Source organism: Trichoplusia ni, chromosome 4 (assembly GCF_003590095.1).
Source record: "Trichoplusia ni isolate ovarian cell line Hi5 chromosome 4, tn1, whole genome shotgun sequence".
In the NCBI taxonomy this organism is placed as follows: domain Eukaryota; kingdom Metazoa; phylum Arthropoda; class Insecta; order Lepidoptera; family Noctuidae; genus Trichoplusia; species Trichoplusia ni.
Window position 1 is genome coordinate 19727018 of NC_039481.1, and position 18369 is coordinate 19745386.

Genomic DNA, 18369 nt, shown 5'->3' on the forward strand with positions numbered 1-18369 from the left:
AGTTAGGTTTGCTTCGCGTTTCCGTGGTCCTTGGTACAGGGGTGAAGAGGGCTGGAAAAGTCCCTAAGAATTAACTCGGGTAAAAAAAAAAAACACGAGTTAGATTTTAAGGTTTATCAGCGGTCGGTATCTATGTGTCAATTTTGTTCAGGAAAGATATTGTTACTATTTATTGCGAACTATTACATTTCCTATTGTCAAAACTGTCTTTTCGAAGATCTGCTGGAAGAAATGTCTAGAAAAAAGCAGTAGATACTTTTGAACTACACTGTTTAAATGTCGTGTCATCTTGTGCTTTTTGCCTGCCTGTAACCTGTTTACCGTAACTGTTACGCAAATAAAGACATACCTACATAGGAATCAAATACCTTAATTTAAGAGACCTAATCTAAGAATGATTTCCTTGTATTGTCGTGACGTCTGCCGTGACCGGTCAACAATCGGTGCCGGCTGAGCGGCGCGGTCAAGGCGGCTGGCGAGGCGGCGCGGCGCGCGCATCTCCGCTGCACGCTTCCGATGCGTTTGCGCATCATTGACTTAGACAACGGATTTATACAAATACGAAGTCTGTCTTTAAAACTACCTAAGTTCACAAATATTTGTGAAAATATCAGGACACTCGTTGACGGTTCCATGCAGATAGGCTTAAGAAAATCATACTTTAAAAGAAAATGCTTCTTACTAAGGTTCTTTAGAATTCAGTAATATGTCGGGTTAAAATAGAAATAAGTAAAAAAGGAGACAAAAGTTAAAAGTAATATAACATTTATTAAAATTAACATAACAAAATAATATCATTGTACAATAATCTTTAATAGCAATTAAAACAATTAACAAATGATAACAATTAAATAGTGTCTTAAAAGGAGAAGATTTTTTTAGTATTCATTTCTTCTGCTGCTAAAACACTTTAGAAAACATTAATAAGTATATTTTAAAAATTAAAATAGGAATATTCAAAAATATAATAAAGTTTTAAAAATTAAACTATAGAAAACTGGAACATTTTACAAACATTATTAGCTTAAAGTGGGTCAAAGAAATATCAAAATACTAAAATAATCCCACTTATTAAGTGTTAATGAATTAGTTGCAAACTAGACAAACCCTAAGTACCATCTGGTATGAAGAATATTCGATAAATTCGTATATCCATACCGCAATCTGATGTGAACGTTATAGAGTACTTCTCAAACTTTTCGTCAGCCGGTATGGTCACAGGCAGCGCAAGCATCGCGTTGCTGTGCTGAGTCAGCGTGACGCGGTCGATGCGCGGGATCAGAGCTCGCGACGAGATCCTGAACGTGTTGTCCGTGCGCAGTATATGCTGCACATCCGACATCGTTGTCCCACATTCCTCTAACAACATGGCCAAAATCAATTTCCCGGTCACGGACTCTGAAAAAAATTAATTCATGTAAATTCTGTCTTTATATTGAGGGTTTTAAAACAATGATAATAGACGCCCACTTTAAGAGGTGTCATTGTCACATTGACAAGGACCTCGGTGGCTTAGTTGGCTCCATGGTTCAATTTTTTCATTGCGTTGATTGTATGTAATTGAAAAGATAACACGTACCGATTAACCGATCAAATATCTGTATCATACTGTCAGACGCGTGCTCGAGCAGAGCATAACGCATAGCCTTTATCATGAGGTCGTTTCGGTGAGGTATCATAAGCACCGTGGTTCTATAGCACTCGCAAGCTTCCCCGCAGCTGCACGGATCTAGGGGCCACGTCCGCACTTTAGCTTGTAGGCTGTCTATAGCTAAGTCCCAACGCGGTTGCGTTGTCACTCGGATAAAAAATTGACCAATATCGCTAGAAAACCAAATCCATGAATTTCCGACTTGAGTGCTGAGACAAATCATTAGTAAATACAACTTGTGTTCCAAAACATCTTGAGCATTTTCTTTTGATGCGCCAGTCAACATTATTTCTTTGTCAATGAGATTAAGACGACGTAAATAGAATCTAGGTTTGTTATTTTCATCCATGTTTACAGGAATCGTTGGTTCAATATCTGTCAAATATATACGAAAGGTCGCTGGTACCGGGAACGGCGATGATACCTGTACATCCACCTTATTCGGTCGATACAATGGGCTAGTTACTTTACATTTTCTCACCGGACTAAGCGACCCAACTTCTCCAAAGAGCAAAAAAACGATGTATGTGTCGAATATTCGTGTTTTGTTATAACCGTGAACAAGCAATATACATCTTTCTTCATTAACAAAATTAGCAGTGTATCTGACATTAAGACACATTTTCTTTCCGTTTTCACAAATCGGAGCTTTTTCGACCAAGAAGTTATTTCGCGTGTTATTAAAAATCATAAAAGTATAGAGGAGCGATTCTTGACTACTTGGAGCAATGGCCACTTGCCTCGATGAACTTCTTAGCAGAGGTGGATTAAATCTGATAGTTCCTTTTGGTTTGAACATCGGCAAAATAACATAAAGGTGGATGGACAAAAACAACATTTGAATGAAATTGGGCGAATAAAAGTCTCTAGTTGATAGAGGGAAATAAAGTCTTAGTTGGTTCATAGCTTCAATAATAAGACAAGCGTTGTTAATTATATCGCCTTCTCGGGTCTGCTCCTGTATTTCGCAGAATAATGAGAAATGTTCAATTAAAAATGGACAATAATTGAGAATAGCACATGACAGTGCGATACCATCGATTAAGTCTGTGGTTAAGTTAGTAATTTGTCTGACAGGTTTATTATTACCACGTAGATTGTGGTCCTGTATCATGATTTGTTCATTAAACCAATCAACTAAGATTTTTACTATATCCCTGGGCTGTGCACTGACACAGATACAGTCAAAGAAGCAGCTGTCCAATATGAACACTTTATATGTCTGTAAAATAAAGTCAAACCAACTCTGTTTGTTTAATCGATTGAATAGATTAACGTCTGTTACCAGTTGTTTCGTTAGCATAATGTCAGCATTGCTCTTAGGATGCACGAATTTTGAGTAGATAACATACTGTTCGTGGCTCAACAAGAATTTTGGTTGCAAAAACCATAAGTTGGCACCTCGTGATTGCAACAAAACAATAACTTCTCTGTAAGTATCGTGAATTTCTTTCACAAACTTAAAGGTATCGTTGACTCCGTGTACTCTGTAATATATTAATAAGTATAAACAAATAATATGACCACTTGTTGAAATAACATGGTATAAGCATACTTACGATATTTTCCTCACGTGCTTCATAAGTGGGCCTGCGATCCTTCGTACAAAATTTAAATACGAAACATTTATGCCCCTTGTTTTTATTGTACTTGAGAAAGTTGATAAGGTAGGGGATATAGCATGGAAAGTATCAGGAAGTATCGGATTTAAATCTCTTCGAAAACCTTGCTGGAACATCCATCTTTCTAAAAACGCAGTACTGCTCTCCATGTACTCGTAAAAATTGGTTTGATTGCTTAAAGGATAGTATGGGTAAGGATTGTCTTCTGGTTTTACAAAAACATCGGCATGTAAAGTCAGTTGACAATAAGTAGCACAATAGTTTACTTCAACATCGCATGCTGATCCACTCGCGTGGCTAAAATGAAGCAACTCATTTCCAATGTAAGGAACTTGGCAACATATTTTAATTGTGACGGTTATAAATGTATGTATTTTGTCTTCTTTTTCTGCAAGATTGTAGTCCAGGAATTCCACTACGAGATTTGACTCCTCTTTTGTAAAACAAGAAAATGAATCTAAGTCAGATTTGATGTCTAAATCAATCGTTATAACTCGCGTGATTTCGACTCCTATCTGACAAGGCGGGAATACAACTCTGTAAGTACTCGGAGTCATTCGAGGAATCTCGTTTTTGCCAACAAACGTTAAGTTGTAGTACGGAACTGACGTATTTTCGTCTAAAAATAATATGGCAGTAGATACGAATTTCCCATAACCTTTTGGGTGAAAAATCAAGTTAAATGACGCTGCTTTCTTTTTATTGAGTTCAAATTTAATGTTTGTTTCTGTTATGATGACTTCGGATTCCTCGACTTCGTTCAGCTCTAAAGTGAAGTTTGGTGAAAGCTTTGATGTAACCACGGTCACATACAAATAATACTTTGAAATATTTTTCATGTTGAACTCGATATTCTTTTTTCCATGTTGGCTGAAGTCTATTTCAAATTTGTCAACAGAAAATTCGATCCACGGTAAAGTAATCACTCCAACTATATGGCAATAACTTATATCCTTATTTACAGTTTTTATTTTTACTTTTGCATTATTTTCGTAGAGTCTGAAACGTTTTTAAAAATCATTTAATAATGAGTCTGAAATGGATTGTAAAAATGTGTATAATTAATTATTATTTAAAGTAATGCATAAACTGCATTGTTATGTTTCCTAAGTAATAGTGAAACTCTTAAGATGAATGTAAGTACGTATCGGAGTCAAATGTTGAAAGAACTTACTTTTCATATTCAGCAATGTAATAGTGGAGTTCAGTTGACACAGAACTGCGATTTGGGGGACCTAGAAGTCCATTCACTCTAAACGGGATGTACATTTCATATTCTCTTCTAAAAGTGTCGTATATTTTGATGAAAACAACTTTAGTCTGACCACCTTCGATAACGAAATTTAAGATCCTCTGTTTTTCATTTCCATTTGCAACATAAACGTTAAAAATATTATCATCACCGGTGTCAAGAACGTCTACTTCGGCTTTTACGGTACCAGAATTATGAAAAGTTACTGGTACATAGGTTGTCATATAGCAAGGTAAACGAGACATATGAATGTTCTTTGGGTGTATAAAAACTTTGGGCTCAACAACGTTGCCACTTATTGGTAGAACAACTATTTCTTTGTTATTAATACGTACTAAAATGTCAAAAGAAAATTCCATAACACATGATATTTTGGCAATGATGTCAAAAAATATTATAGATTTCGGTCGGATCGTTCCACTCATGGGTTCTACTGTTATCCCCGGAATTAGAGGCTCGACGACATGAAATAAAGCAATCTCTCTTGAGGAATTCTCCAACTTTACTTTCTCTATGGTCTGCAAGTTTAATGGTATGTCTTTAATTGTGACGGATGCTTGTAAGAACTTGATTGATAGCTTACGTGTTACAACGCTCAATTCGAGGGGTATGCTCCGAGTTGTTATGCTTTCTGAAATCAATTCAACTTCGTGATCTTTCGTTTTTGAAGCCTTACAAATGTACATTACCTTGCATATCTTGCAACTATGACTTGGTACGGAGCCAGACCTTGGAAGTATTTCAAATGGAGTGTCTGGTTGGAAGTCGTCCCATCTAAATTTGACGGGAATATTGAAATGATTGTATAATCTAACCGGAACTGACGTGATAAAGCTATCAGATGAGACCATTCCGAATTTTAAGCTTCTTTCTGTTAACCTTAGTAAGGGATTTCCTACTTCCAGAGAGTAAGGGTGTTTTCCTCTATATGTATAGTCAATCATGTATTCCATGGTCCCGTTATAGAAACCTTCAACGAATCCTAAACAAAATACAGTTAACTTGGTTTCTTGTGCAGGTTTCAGCTTTATTAAAACGTTCTGTAACATTTTTTCAGTGTAAACAACACATTCATCATTAAGAAAATTTACACTTATATCGCATTTGGTAGTATTTTTTATTGATATTTGACTTTCTCCATACGTAGATAAAGCGACTCTTCCAAAATTAATGGTAAAAGGAAGAAATGAAATTTGAAAAACATCGTATGGTGTTGCTCTTCCCTTTACGTATTTGCCAAAGCTGTCTTCCAGTCTTACATTTTTTATTGATGTATTTAAATAGCATTCGACTCTTCCAGTAGTGAATCTCTCATGTATAGGTGGTCTTGCGTATTTCAATTTGCAAATGTTTAAATAATCTTTTCCTTTCTCTAGCTTTTTCTTATGTATTTCCACTTCTTCGTCAACATAGGTATACTTAGGAAGTTGATCATATAATTTATGCAAAGACTGAACCACTACTTGTTTTGGTTTTTTATCGTATGATATGTTTATTTTGTTATAAATATAATATGCGATGTAATTTGTATCTTCATCAGTAGATTCAGGTGAATCACACTCTATGGAGTCGTGTGGATTTCGTATTTGAAGAGTAAACCTATCCGCAATTTTTAAACCTGTTGGTTTGACTGATACAGTCAGTCGTATTGATGAGTTAGGGGCAATAGAAAAGTTTGAAGGTGAAAATTCGAAACCTGTTACTCTGTCGATGTGTATTTTAGCGAAAACTAAATGTGATTCATTACTTATACGAACGTGTTTAGTTACTTTTTGATTAAAGACGACGTCACCAAATTTAAGGACTTTAGGGAAATGGGATATTTTACAGTATTCATACTGGCCACTAATGTAATACCGGCCTATTTCTGCATGATGTTCATCATTACAACACCGTACGTCGTTAATTTGTATCAATCGCAGGTCAAAAACAAATCTATTATGAAGTTGTTTCTTTTTAGATTTTGCGATACATTCGTTTTTCGGATAAAATTTGATTTTAAGTGTTCGTTCATCTACTTGTGTTATTTCAAACGCTCTATGGGCTGCTGAAATTTCACGTGCCTCATCAAATTTCTGTAACAAAATTGTTAATTTAACACATTTTGACATTGATCATAACTAGTAATTATATGGCAGTAGTTACAGCTTTAAGGCACTGAAAGTTGATTACCATTGATTTAAAGTATGACCAAGAAGAAAAACTAGAAAAGTATAAAACATTGCCCAAACCAAATACCACCCTGGTGAATTATATTCTACAAAAAATAGGAAACAGACAATACGAAATAGCATAACAAACCGATGGACAATGATGTTTATATTAATCCTCTGACGCGTTTCACATTATGGATGCGTTTGGGATGGAACAGAAAGCTAAAAACCCAGGTTGTGAGAGTCAACCTTTGGTGGAAATCCATGTAGAAATTTAAGGTCTCGTCTCGTCCGCGGTGGATATATAAAAGACTTGTGAACGCTTGATCGTGAAACCCATTTTAATTATTTGCCACATTGGTGTTTATAACTTCAAATACAGATTTTAAAATTAGCTTTTTAAAAAAAAAGCAAAAGGCTAACTAAATTGTTTCAAATCTTTGAAATATTTCCCATTAGCTTAAAATATAACTATCTACTTCATGCTAACGCTCTCGCGTCACTAAATCGTATAATCAAATTTACACAAACGGCATTTTAGTATATTGTTTAATCGACTGTTATTGGTATATTGTATGAATTTAGATTTAACGATTACACTTAATGTAATTTGTTGCAACAAGGAACGTAAGAGACTATGAATATGACAGGGTACCATGAGTTTTCCATCGCACATAGTTTTGAGGTAGGCAGAACAGGTCAGGTCAACTTGGACATCTAGAACCTGTGACGTCGATAGTTGGACGAACGAAGCCGGGAATTCTACAACTTTAAATCTGTGAAAAACCTTGTCGGGATTATATTTATTACATGATGACATTCTTCCCTCTTAAAAAAATCGATTCTTAAAGGATTCCGTTTATGGAACCAAAATAAAGACTTATAAAAAAATACTGAAAAATTATTTGTCCTGTTGTTGACAACAGTAACAACAAAACTAGTTATGTCAAAGTATCGGACTGTGACACAAGTTTTTATATTTTTAATTTGATTAAATACTCCTTTGTAGTCCAGTATATGGAAATGCACAAGGAGAATGTGTGAGATGTCAGGCTCGTGAAGTTCGTAAAAAGTGACTAAAATTGTTGTTTTTCGGAAGGCACATCTAATTGTGTGTCTCGGCTTTATTTTAACATCTTTAACAGTCGTTTCGGTAGTTAGAATCATTAAAGTCTGGCAACCAGTCTTACTGAGGGGTATTATGTTGACCTGAGGTAACTGAGGTAACCTAACTGGGTTGAGGAGATCAGATACAGATAAGCAAAATTTTGTTAGATTGGAAGTCGATTCCAGCCGATTTAAGGTAGGTGCAATTATTGCCAGTAGTTAAAGAATTTGATTTAACGCGAAGTATACTGTTAACTGTGGGTTTGGGGGAAGCCTTGTTTCAGCTGTGGGACAGAGTGGGCTAAATAAAAAATAAAGAGTCGTCATTAAATAACGAGTGCGAGTCATACTCCGGTCTCTTACGGATCCACAAAGAGTCCAATTTGCAAAAAAGGAGAAGAAAGGATAGAAGCAGTGAATTAGAAATTCATAGAATACCGTTTCCACCCTACGTGACCCTTAAACAGTTCATATTTTTATGAAAACTGATAATTGACACAATTGTTAAAAAATAAAACAAATTCAAATAACATTTTATAACATTTATTAAAACTAATATTATATCAAATAAATAACGAATTATTTTAGTAAATAATTAACAATAATAGTCTTAATCAGTCGAAGATAACATACCCCATAGAAATATAATATTGATTAAAATTAGGGTTAAAACAATTAATAATTAAGTAAAAGCTTTCTAGTTATTTATCCTTTGCTGTTTAAGCACAGCTAAATCTTCAATAACTAGGTATATTTCTAAAATAATTTACTAAAAATATTCAAGGGATGGAAAATGAAACTATTCAAATTTTATCTTCCAAAAAGCTGCCATAAATACATCAAACACTCAGTTTAAATAACATGCATTTACGATTCAGACACACTTTGACTACTACCTTCTATGAAGAATATTCTGTAAGTTCTAATATCCATTCCGCAATCTGATGTAAACGTTATAGAGTACTTCTCAAACTTTTCGTCAGCCGGTATGGTCACAGGCAGCGCAAGCATCGCGTTGCTGTGCTGAGTCAGCGTGACGCGGTCGATGCGCGGGATCAGAGCTCGCGACGATATCCTGAACGTGTTGTCCGTGCGCAGTATATGCTGCACATCCGACATCGTTGTCCCACCTTCCTCCAACAACATGGTAAGAATCAATTTCCCGGTTACGGACTCTGAAAAAATTACATTCATATTAGCTCGGAACATTCATACATGTTTTTATTCAGGATTGTCAACACATACCAATTAGCCGATCGAATATCTGCATCATGGTTTCTGATGCGTTCTCGAGTAGCGCATATCGCATAGCTTTTATCATGAGGTCGTTTCGGTGAGGTATCATAAGCACCGTGGTTCTATAGCACTCGCAAGCTTCCCCGCAGCTGCACGGATCTAGGGGCCACGTCCGCACTTTGGCTTGCAGGCTGTCTATAGCTAAATCCCAACGAGGTTGCGTTGTCACTCGGATAAAAAATTGACCAATATCGCTCCAAAACCAAATCCATGAATTTCCCACATGAGTACAGAGACAAATCATTAGCAAATACAACTTGTGTTCCAAAACATCTTGAGCATTTTCTCTTGGTGCGCCAGTCAACATTATTTCTTTTTCAATGAGATTTAGACGACGTAAATAGAATCTAGGTTTGTTATTTTCATCCAAGTGTACGGGAATCGTTGGCTCAATATCTGTCAAATATATATGAAACGTGGCCGGAGCCGGGAACGGCGATGATACCTGTACATCCACCTTATTCGGTCGATACAATGGGCCAGTCACTTTACATTTCCTCACCGGGCTAAGCGACCCAACTTCTCCAAAGAGCAAAAAAACGATGTATGTGTCGAATATTCTTGTTTTGTTATAACCGTGAACAAGCAATATACAACTATCTTCGTTAACAAAATTAGCAGTATATTTAACGTTCAGAAACATTTTCTTTCCATTATCAGCTGTAGGAGCTTTTTCGACCAAGAAGTTATTTTGTGTGTTATTAAGAATCATAAAAGTATAAATGAGCGATTCTTGACTACTTGGAGCAATGGCTACTTGCCTTGATGAACTTCTTAGCAGAGGTGGATTAAATCTGATAGTCCCTTTTGGTTTGAACATCGGCAAAATAACATAAAGGTGGATGGACAAAAACAACATTTGAATGAAATTGGGCGCAAAAAAGTCTCTGGTTGATAGAGGGAAATAAAGTCTTAGTTGGTTCATAGCTTCGATAATAAGACAAGCGTTGTTAATTATATCGCCCTCTCGGGTTTGCTCATGTACTTCGCAATATAATGAGAAATGTTCAATTAAAAAAGGACAATAATTCATAAAAGCACATGACAGTGCGTAGCCATCAATTAAGTCTGTGGTTAAATTATTTATATGTTTGACTGATTTATTGTTACCGCGAATATTGTGGTGCTGCCTCATAATTTGTTCATTAAACCAATCGACTATGATTTTTACTATATCTCTGGGCTGTGCACTGACACAGATACAGTCAAAGAAGCAGCTGTCCAATATGAACACTTTATATGTCTGTAAAATAAAGTCAAACCAACTCTGTTTGTTTAACCGATTGAATAGATTAACGTCTGTTACCAGTTGATTTCTTAGCACAATGTCAGCATTGCACTTGGGAGTCACGTACTCTGTGTAGACAACATACTGTTCGTGGCTCAACAAGAATTTTGGTTGCAAAGCCCATAAGTTAGCACCTCGTGATCTCAGCAGAACTATAACTTCCCGGTAAGTGTCGTGAATTTCTTTCACAAGCTTGAAAGAATCATCAACTCCGTGTACTCTGTAAATATAAAACAACAAATACATCATCCTTTAATACCAAAACTGTACCGCACAGCTTCCAGTGCTCTAGCTTTAGATAAGAAACTTATAAGCCCTGTACGACGATGATTCTGAATGGATTAATTGTTAACAGAGTATCCGATGGCGTTTGGCCGAAGGAATGATTACATAAGCATACTTACGCTATTTTCCGCACGTGTTTCATAAGTGGGCCTGCAATCCTTCGGACAAAATTCAAATACGACACATTTATGCCCCTTGATTTTCCTGTACTAGCACAAGTTGACAACGTAGGAGATATAGCATGGAAAGTATCAGGAATAATCGGATATAAATCTCTTCGAAAACCTTGCTGAAACATCCATTTTTCCAAAAATGCAGCACTCCTCTCCATGTACTCGTATAATTTGGTTTGATTGCTTAGAGGATAATATGGGTAAGGATTGCTTTCAGGTTTTACAAAAACATTGGCATGTAAAGTCAGTTGACAATAAGTAATACAAAATTGTACGTCAATGGCACATGTAGATCCAGATTCGTGGTTAAAATGGAGCTGGACATTGCCTATGTAAGGAACTTTACAAAAGACTTTTATAGCGACTGTTACAATTGTATGTAAGTGTCCTTCCTTTTCTACAATATTGTAGTCAAGAAATTCTACTACGAGATTCAATTCCTCTTTTGAAACACAAGAAAATGAGTCTAAATCAGACTCTTCTTCCATGTCGATCGTTATAACCCGCTTGATTTCGACTCCTATCGGGCAAGGCGGAAATATAACTCTGTAAGTACTTGGTATCATTAGAGGAGTCTCTTTTCTGCCAATAAAAGTTAAATTGTAGTACGGTATGGTCATATTTTTGTCTAAAAATAATATGGCAGTAGAAACGAATTTTCCATGACCCTTTGGGTGAAACTTCAAGTTAAATGACGCTTCTTTCTGTTGATCGAGCTCAAATTTTATGTTTGTTTCCGTTATGATGACTTCAGATTCTTCGACTTCGTTTAGTTCTAAAGTGAAGTTTGGTGTAAGCTTTGATGTCACTATGCTCACGTATAAATAATATTTTGAAATGTTTTTAATGTTAAACTCGATATTGTTTTTTCCATGTTGGCTGAATTCTATTTCAAATTTGTCAACAGAAAATTCTATCCACGGTACTGTTATAACGCCAACTATACGGCAGTAGCTTATATCTTTGTTTACGGTTCTTAGTTTTACCTTTGCATTATTGTCGTAGAGACTGAAACGAATTATAATGTGTTTTATGAATAATTTAAGTGTAATAAGACAAGGTAAAGCTAGTATAACGGAGAATATCAAATTATGGTTTGTTAATTTACTAATTATGCGTAAAGTATTTCAGTTAAATGTTAAAGGAACTTACTGTTCGTATTCTCCAATATAATGATGGAGTTCAGTTGATAAAGAACTGTGATCAGGGGGTCCCAGAAGTCCATTCACTCTAAACGGAATATACATTTCATATTCTCTTCTAAAAGTGTCGCATACTTTGATGAAAACAACTTTAGACTGACCACCATCGACAACGAAATTTAAGACTCTCAATTTTTCATTTCCGTGTGCAACATAAACATCAAATATATTATCATCACCAGTGTCAAGAACGTCTACTTCTGCTTTCACTATTCCAAAATTTTGAAAAGTTACTGGTACATAGGTTATCATATAGCAAGGTAAACGAGACATATAAATGTTCTTCGGGTGTATAATAATTTTGGGCTCAACAACGTTACCACTTATTGGTAAAACAACATTTTCTTTGTTATTAATTCGTAGTAAAATGTCAAAAGAAAATTCCATCACACATGATATTTTGGCAATGATGTCAAAAGTCATTATCATTTTCGGTCGGATCGTTCCACACATGGGTTCTATTGTTATCCCCGGAATGAGAGGCTCGACGACATGAAATAAAGCAATCTCTCTTGAGGAATTCTCCAACTTTACTTTCTCTCTGGTCTCCAAGTTTAATGGAATGTCTTTAAATGTGACGGATGCTTGTAAGAACTTAATTGATAGCTTACGTGTTACGACGCTTAATTCAATGGGTATGCTCCGAGTTGTTAAACCTTCAGAAATGAGATCGACTTCGTGAACTTTCGTTTTAGAAGCTTTACAAACGTATATCATCGTGCAGATCTTACAACCATGATTTGGTACGGAGCCAGACTTTGGAAGTATTTCAAATGGGGTGTCTGGGTGGAAATCGTCCCATCTGAAGTTGACGGGAATATTGAAATGATTGTATATTCTAACCGGAACTGACGTGATAAAGCTGTCAGATGACACCATTCCGAATTTTAAGCTTCTTTCCGGTAGTACAAGTAAGGGACTTCCTACTTCTAGAGAGTAGGGATGTTTACCTCTGTAAGTGAAGTCAACTATGTATTCAATGGTTCCATTGTACGAACCTTCGACGAATCCGAGACAAAATAGAGTTAATTTGGCTTCCTGTGAGGGTTTCAGCTTTATTAATACGGTTTGTAGCATTTTTTCAGTGTAAAGAACACATTTATCATTAAGGAATTTTACACTTATATCGTATGCAGTTGTATTTTTTACTGTTATTTCTCTGTCGCCATAAGTAGATAAAGCAACTTTTCCGAAATTGATAATGAAAGGAAGAAATAGAATTTTAAACATATCGTATGTTGTTGCTTTTCGCTCAACCTTTCTGCAAAAGTTTCCATCTGGTTTTCCATTCTTTTGTGATGTATCTAAGTAACATTCGTCCCTTCCAGTAGTAAATCTTTCAATTATAGGTGGTTTAGCAAATCTTAACTTGCAAATATTTAGATACTCTTTTCCTATCTCGAATTTTTTTTTACGCACTTGTTCTTCTTCGTCTACATAGGTATATTTAGGAAGTTGATCGTATAATTTGTGCAAAGATTGAACCACTACTTCTTTCGGTTTTTTATCGTACGATATGTTTATTTTGTAATTAATATTATACGTGATGTAATTTGTATCTTCATCAGTTGATCCGGGTGGTTCACAGTCTGAGTCGAAAGGATTTCGTATTTGAAAAGAAAACCTTCTCGCAATTTTCAGACCAGTTGGTTTAACAGATATAGTCACTCGTATTGATGAGTTAGGGGCAATAGAAAAACTTGAAGGTGAAATTTCGAAACACGTTATTCTATCGATGCGCATTTTAGCGACGATTAAACTTGACTCATTTCGAATACGAACTTGTTTAGTTACTTTGTGATTAATGATCACGTCACCAAAGTTAAGAATTTTAGGGAAATGGGATATTTTACAGAATTCATACTGGCCGCTAATGTAATACCGGCCTATTTCTGCATGATGTTCATCATTACAACATCGTACTTCGTTAACTTGTATTAATCGCAGGTCAAAAACGAATCTGTTATCAAGTTGTTTCTGTTTAGTTTTAGCTATACATTCATTTTTCGGATGGAATTTGATTTTAACTGTTCGTGCGTCTAGTTGTATTAAGTCAAATGCTCTATGGGCTGCTGAAGTTTTACGTGCTTCATCAAATTTCTGTAATAAAATGTATGTGTTGCCATTCATAATATGAAATAATAAATGAATAATGAGAAAAATATTAATGAGCTTTGATTGGAATGGTTATATAACTTAGATCCCATTTTTAAAACATGATGCAAATTTGTAGAAGTACGCATATCGGAAAATAAACACGATGTGCATTAATTGCTACTAAAATTAAGTAAACTATATTTCTCTAACACAAGACACAGAAAACAATACACCAGGTACCATGAGTTTCCCATCGCACATAGTTTTGAGATAAGCGGAGTGGTTGAGATCGACATCCACATCTAGAACCTGTGATGTTGATAATTGGACAAACGTCGCCGGAAATTCCACAACTTTGAATCTCTGAAAAACTTTATCGGGATTATAATTTTTACACGATAACATTCTTCCCTCTTTAAAAAAAACTTTGAGATGAGATGAGATGGATTCCGTTCATAGAAACAATTAAAATAAATACTTAAAAATAATTGAAAAAAATGTACTGACAACAGGGTCAACAAAACTGCGTCAAAGTGATTGATTACAATATTTTCTTAAATTTAAAATGTAATAAATACTTCTTTATTTTGAACTCAAGAGGATTTTGTAAGGTATTTAAGTTTATAGTTTTCTTAGCAATTTAATAAAAATAAAACCCGGCCGGTTAATGTTGTGGAAATTGTGGATATAAACATCTCTTCATGAAGGGTATAAAAAGTTCAAACCAAATATCAGCCTTTCATTTATTTTTTTCTGAACTGGTTCATAATATGATATTTAGGTAGGTATCGAAATAATTGAAATAATAACTAAATTTCTTATTGTGCAAGTTTTTTCTTTCTTCACAATGACTAGATGACTAGAAACGAAGTGCCCTCGCGAACGGGATAACGTGCTAGAGTAATATTGTAGATGGATGTAAGTACCCGGGGTGTGTCGTACGACTCCAGCAAATTAGTTCGGGGCGGGGGAGCCGCACGCCGCGCCGCCGCCGCCGCCGCGCCTCGCCGCCCCGCTAGCACCAGGGTTTATCAGATTCAGGGGGTAAAAAATGACTTCTCAATGGGAGGCAGGAGGGCGGCGCGAGGCGAGGGGCGGGCGTGGGCGGCGCCGCCACGTGGCTCCGGCTCTCGGTTGCGTCGCGACGCCCGCTGCAACCGCTCCCTGCAAACCGTTCAGGAGGCTAGCACAGGTGTTTGTCTGAGTGTGCCGGCTACGCGACATCGGGATGCTAAACTGTGAAGGTGGTGCTGGATGTTTACAGTGTGCGTATGGGACGTTGTGAGGGGTTCATGGAAGCTGGATACGGCGAGGTGGTGGCGGGGTGCGAGGTGCGCCGTGAAGACGCTCCTATGGATGCCGGCCTGGACAGCATGCATCCGCTCGACCCGCCGCCGCCTGACGTACTGCTAGCGCTGCTCGCCAGAAACAAGGCTCTTGAAGGTAGATGCACTTACATTATACCAGAGACGTCGCTCATCAACTTTACGCCGAGGTTTAACTTTAACAATAGGTGAAGCAATTTCAAAACGGTGTGCGCATGTTTTTGTTTATTCATGCTTTATAAAAACGTCAATGTATTCAACATATTCCAAGTCATTTAAACTTAACATATATATGATCTTTGACTAGAACCTGGGTTATCTAGATCTGTTCTTTAAACATTATTATGCTAACCATTCAGTTAACGAAATCGTGATCGTGTATTGTTTTAATTAATTAGGACGCATAACATAAATATTGTTACCAAGCAAATGTGAGTAATCAATGTTACGTAACAATTTAACTTCTTAGCTTATTGCGTAAGGTTTATGTCAGTTTATCGATGGTACCTATATATGTATTATAGTATAGTCGATTGTCGTCGGTACCTGTACCTAACATGTTAAATACAGTAGAATTGTTTGAACATCTATTTATTTTAAGAACGTATTTTTATTTTTTAATAATTTATTGCAGACTCCATGATTGTTTCAGATGCAACTAAGATAGTTGTTGCAGACACTTTAGTAACCTTTTAAACCATACGTCCATACACACCTACTTGTTAAATAATTAAAGCCGTTTCTGGGTAATTCAATGTTGAGAATACAGTGACCCAAAAGTCATGATATTTTTATTTCGATAGGCTCAGGAAAAGGCTATGTTAAAAGATAATATTTTACTACCTTTCTATGTAACTTAATTAACCTCCAAAACTTTAGTCTAGGCGACTAAAACTATACTCACCTAAAAATACAAAAATATCAACCCCTTTCTATCCGATTTCTGAGTCAAGATTACTCAGTAGTACTCAACAATTAAGTAATAATTGGTAAAGTTTTCTCCTCATAAATGGTATTAAGACAACACTCGCACACTGAGAGTTCTGTACAAATAGGCCAGAGAAAAAAAATTGTAACAAAAATTTATCTAAAAAATTTGCTTAACTTTGATGTTGATTATCAAATCGGCAAAAAAAACGTGATAAAGTAATCTGTGAAAATTACTACTATCTAGCTATCACGGTTCATGAGATTTGCCTGGTTTTCTTTCAGTCGATTTTCTCCTTTAGTTATTGCATTGATGAAAAAAGAAAGCTATTAAGGAATAGTTTTTAAACATGTTATTCTAAAAACAATACAGATGTGTATCGGTATATGTACTCTACAATTACGATGCGTGAGCGTGCCAGGGTTTTGGTGAAGGACGCCACGCGTAAGGGCGGCCTTGTTTCTATGGGCACACGCCATATTGCTTCAAATAATCAAGTTAAGTGCTCTTTACACGTATGCACAGGAGTGGCGATGAGCTTTTTTTGATTTTAACACCAGACAAGAGCTGATACTCGCCGCTATTATGTCGATAACGTATTAGTAAATTGATGTTATGTTAGTTCTGCTATTACTGTTTGATTACAGTTTAGTTTTAAGCCTTTTAAACAATTTTATTTATTATCAAAAAATATTACTTATTTATAATATTTAATATTTTTTTTATCCTTAATAACTGGTCCCAGTCAGTCTTCATTTTTATGCTTTTAAATGAAGCGTAAGGTTGAGTTCAAACGCGTGAATTTGTGTGATTAAGTAACTACCTATTTAATGCTTGTAAGAATACAACAACAATCTGCGTAATTATTGATTATGCTAAAAGTACAAACTAGGGAAGAAATCTTAAAAATAAATTGTTTACAAACAAATTAGGCGTTACATTCTAAGAATAAAAAAAAAAGAATTAAACCGCGTTTAATAGTGTACCAATGACGATTATTATAATACTAGAACTATGTTAACATGTTATTATACGGCCGGGGAGACCGACGGGCGGCGGCCGACGGCAGCTGCCCTGTTATTACAACTCTGCTGATCTCCAGCTATTATATTAACGCATTGTTATACTTCGATTAAGAAAACATAGTGGTGTACCGTGAGAAAGTAACCAAAATAATATATTAGTCTATTTTAACGCTATTATTTTAGAGATTAATAAACACAAAAAAAATATTTTAGCTTGTTTTTTTGGTATCAGAGTGCTCGTCAAGACAAAAATCTCTTTACAGCGGAGACTCTATTTCTTCATATACTGCCAACCTTTTAGTTCCAAGTTTCCATTGCGTTCAGAGACGAAACATTAAGGCATTCAAAAAAATTGTCCAATCTCAAACAGGAAAGGCCAAATCTAGATTAGATTATGGAACAAATGGCAGATGAATAAGTAAAATAGGTTGTAAAATCATAACTTTAGATAGTCTCCCAATTTTAAGTCGTCGTCAAGTCCCAAGCTGTCGATGTCGAGGCGAAGTAACGACTTGAAGGTAGACATTCGTTTTGCGTTTCAGTATTAAAACTCGCGTATTTGCATTTGCCCTTGTCTTATTTTAAACAGAAAAAATATTAAGATCTATGGTCGAGATAAAGATTTTATAGGTTTACAGAAAAGAAAAAGTAAACAATAATGTAATTACTTAGTTTTTTAAAATACTATTAAACAATTTCTTACTGTTATATCTACGTAATCGGATAAATTAATGCGTCGTGTGAATAGTGTCATCATATTTTATAAGTCATCGTTTCATTAAAAAGTGTGAGAAAATTTCGTGGTAAATATTTACAAAGTATTTTTACTAAACGAGGAGGCGATGTCTCCTATTATATTATCGCATTAAAAGCGGAAGTGGGCACGTGGCGGCGCGTGCGCAGCGAATCGCCTCCTTCCGGTTACCACGGCACCTATTGTTCGGCGGGACATTTCTGGTCAAATT

General features: G+C 35.8%; 2 protein-coding genes across 2 annotated transcripts; both read right to left on the reverse strand.

The window, feature by feature from the left end:
- Nucleotides 1–1108: 1108 nt before the first annotated feature.
- LOC113493273 lies at nt 1109–7624 on the reverse strand. Its single transcript, XM_026871168.1, has 5 exons — nt 7334–7624; nt 4448–6600; nt 3211–4272; nt 1580–3138; nt 1109–1398 (listed from the first exon to the last, which is right to left on the reverse strand). The coding sequence occupies exons 1-5, from the start codon at nt 7496–7498 to the stop codon at nt 1109–1111; spliced, it is 5229 nt and encodes a 1742-aa protein (XP_026726969.1). The 5' UTR covers nt 7499–7624.
- A 770-nt stretch (nt 7625–8394) lies between these two features.
- On the reverse strand, nt 8395–14625 carry LOC113493508. Its single transcript, XM_026871514.1, has 5 exons — nt 14367–14625; nt 11980–14129; nt 10774–11835; nt 9031–10589; nt 8395–8960 (listed from the first exon to the last, which is right to left on the reverse strand). The coding sequence occupies exons 1-5, from the start codon at nt 14529–14531 to the stop codon at nt 8653–8655; spliced, it is 5244 nt and encodes a 1747-aa protein (XP_026727315.1). The 5' UTR covers nt 14532–14625; the 3' UTR covers nt 8395–8652.
- Between the last annotated feature and the right edge of the window lie 3744 nt (nt 14626–18369).

Excerpts from the sequence above, each read along its gene's own strand:
- LOC113493273 (XM_026871168.1), bottom strand. The coding sequence starts at position 7,498 with ATGTCATCATGTAATAAATATAATCCCGACAAGGTTTTTCACAGATTT. Across the intron at positions 4,273-4,447 it reads TACATTGCTGAATATGAAAA|ACTCTACGAAAATAATGCAA; the intron begins GTAAGTTCTTTC and ends AAAACGTTTCAG. Across the intron at positions 1,399-1,579 it reads GATATTTGATCGGTTAATCG|AGTCCGTGACCGGGAAATTG; the intron begins GTACGTGTTATC and ends AATTTTTTTCAG.
- LOC113493508 (XM_026871514.1), bottom strand. The coding sequence starts at position 14,531 with ATGTTATCGTGTAAAAATTATAATCCCGATAAAGTTTTTCAGAGATTC. Across the intron at positions 11,836-11,979 it reads TATATTGGAGAATACGAACA|TCTCTACGACAATAATGCAA; the intron begins GTAAGTTCCTTT and ends AATTCGTTTCAG. Across the intron at positions 10,590-10,773 it reads AAACACGTGCGGAAAATAGC|AGTACACGGAGTTGATGATT; the intron begins GTAAGTATGCTT and ends TTATATTTACAG.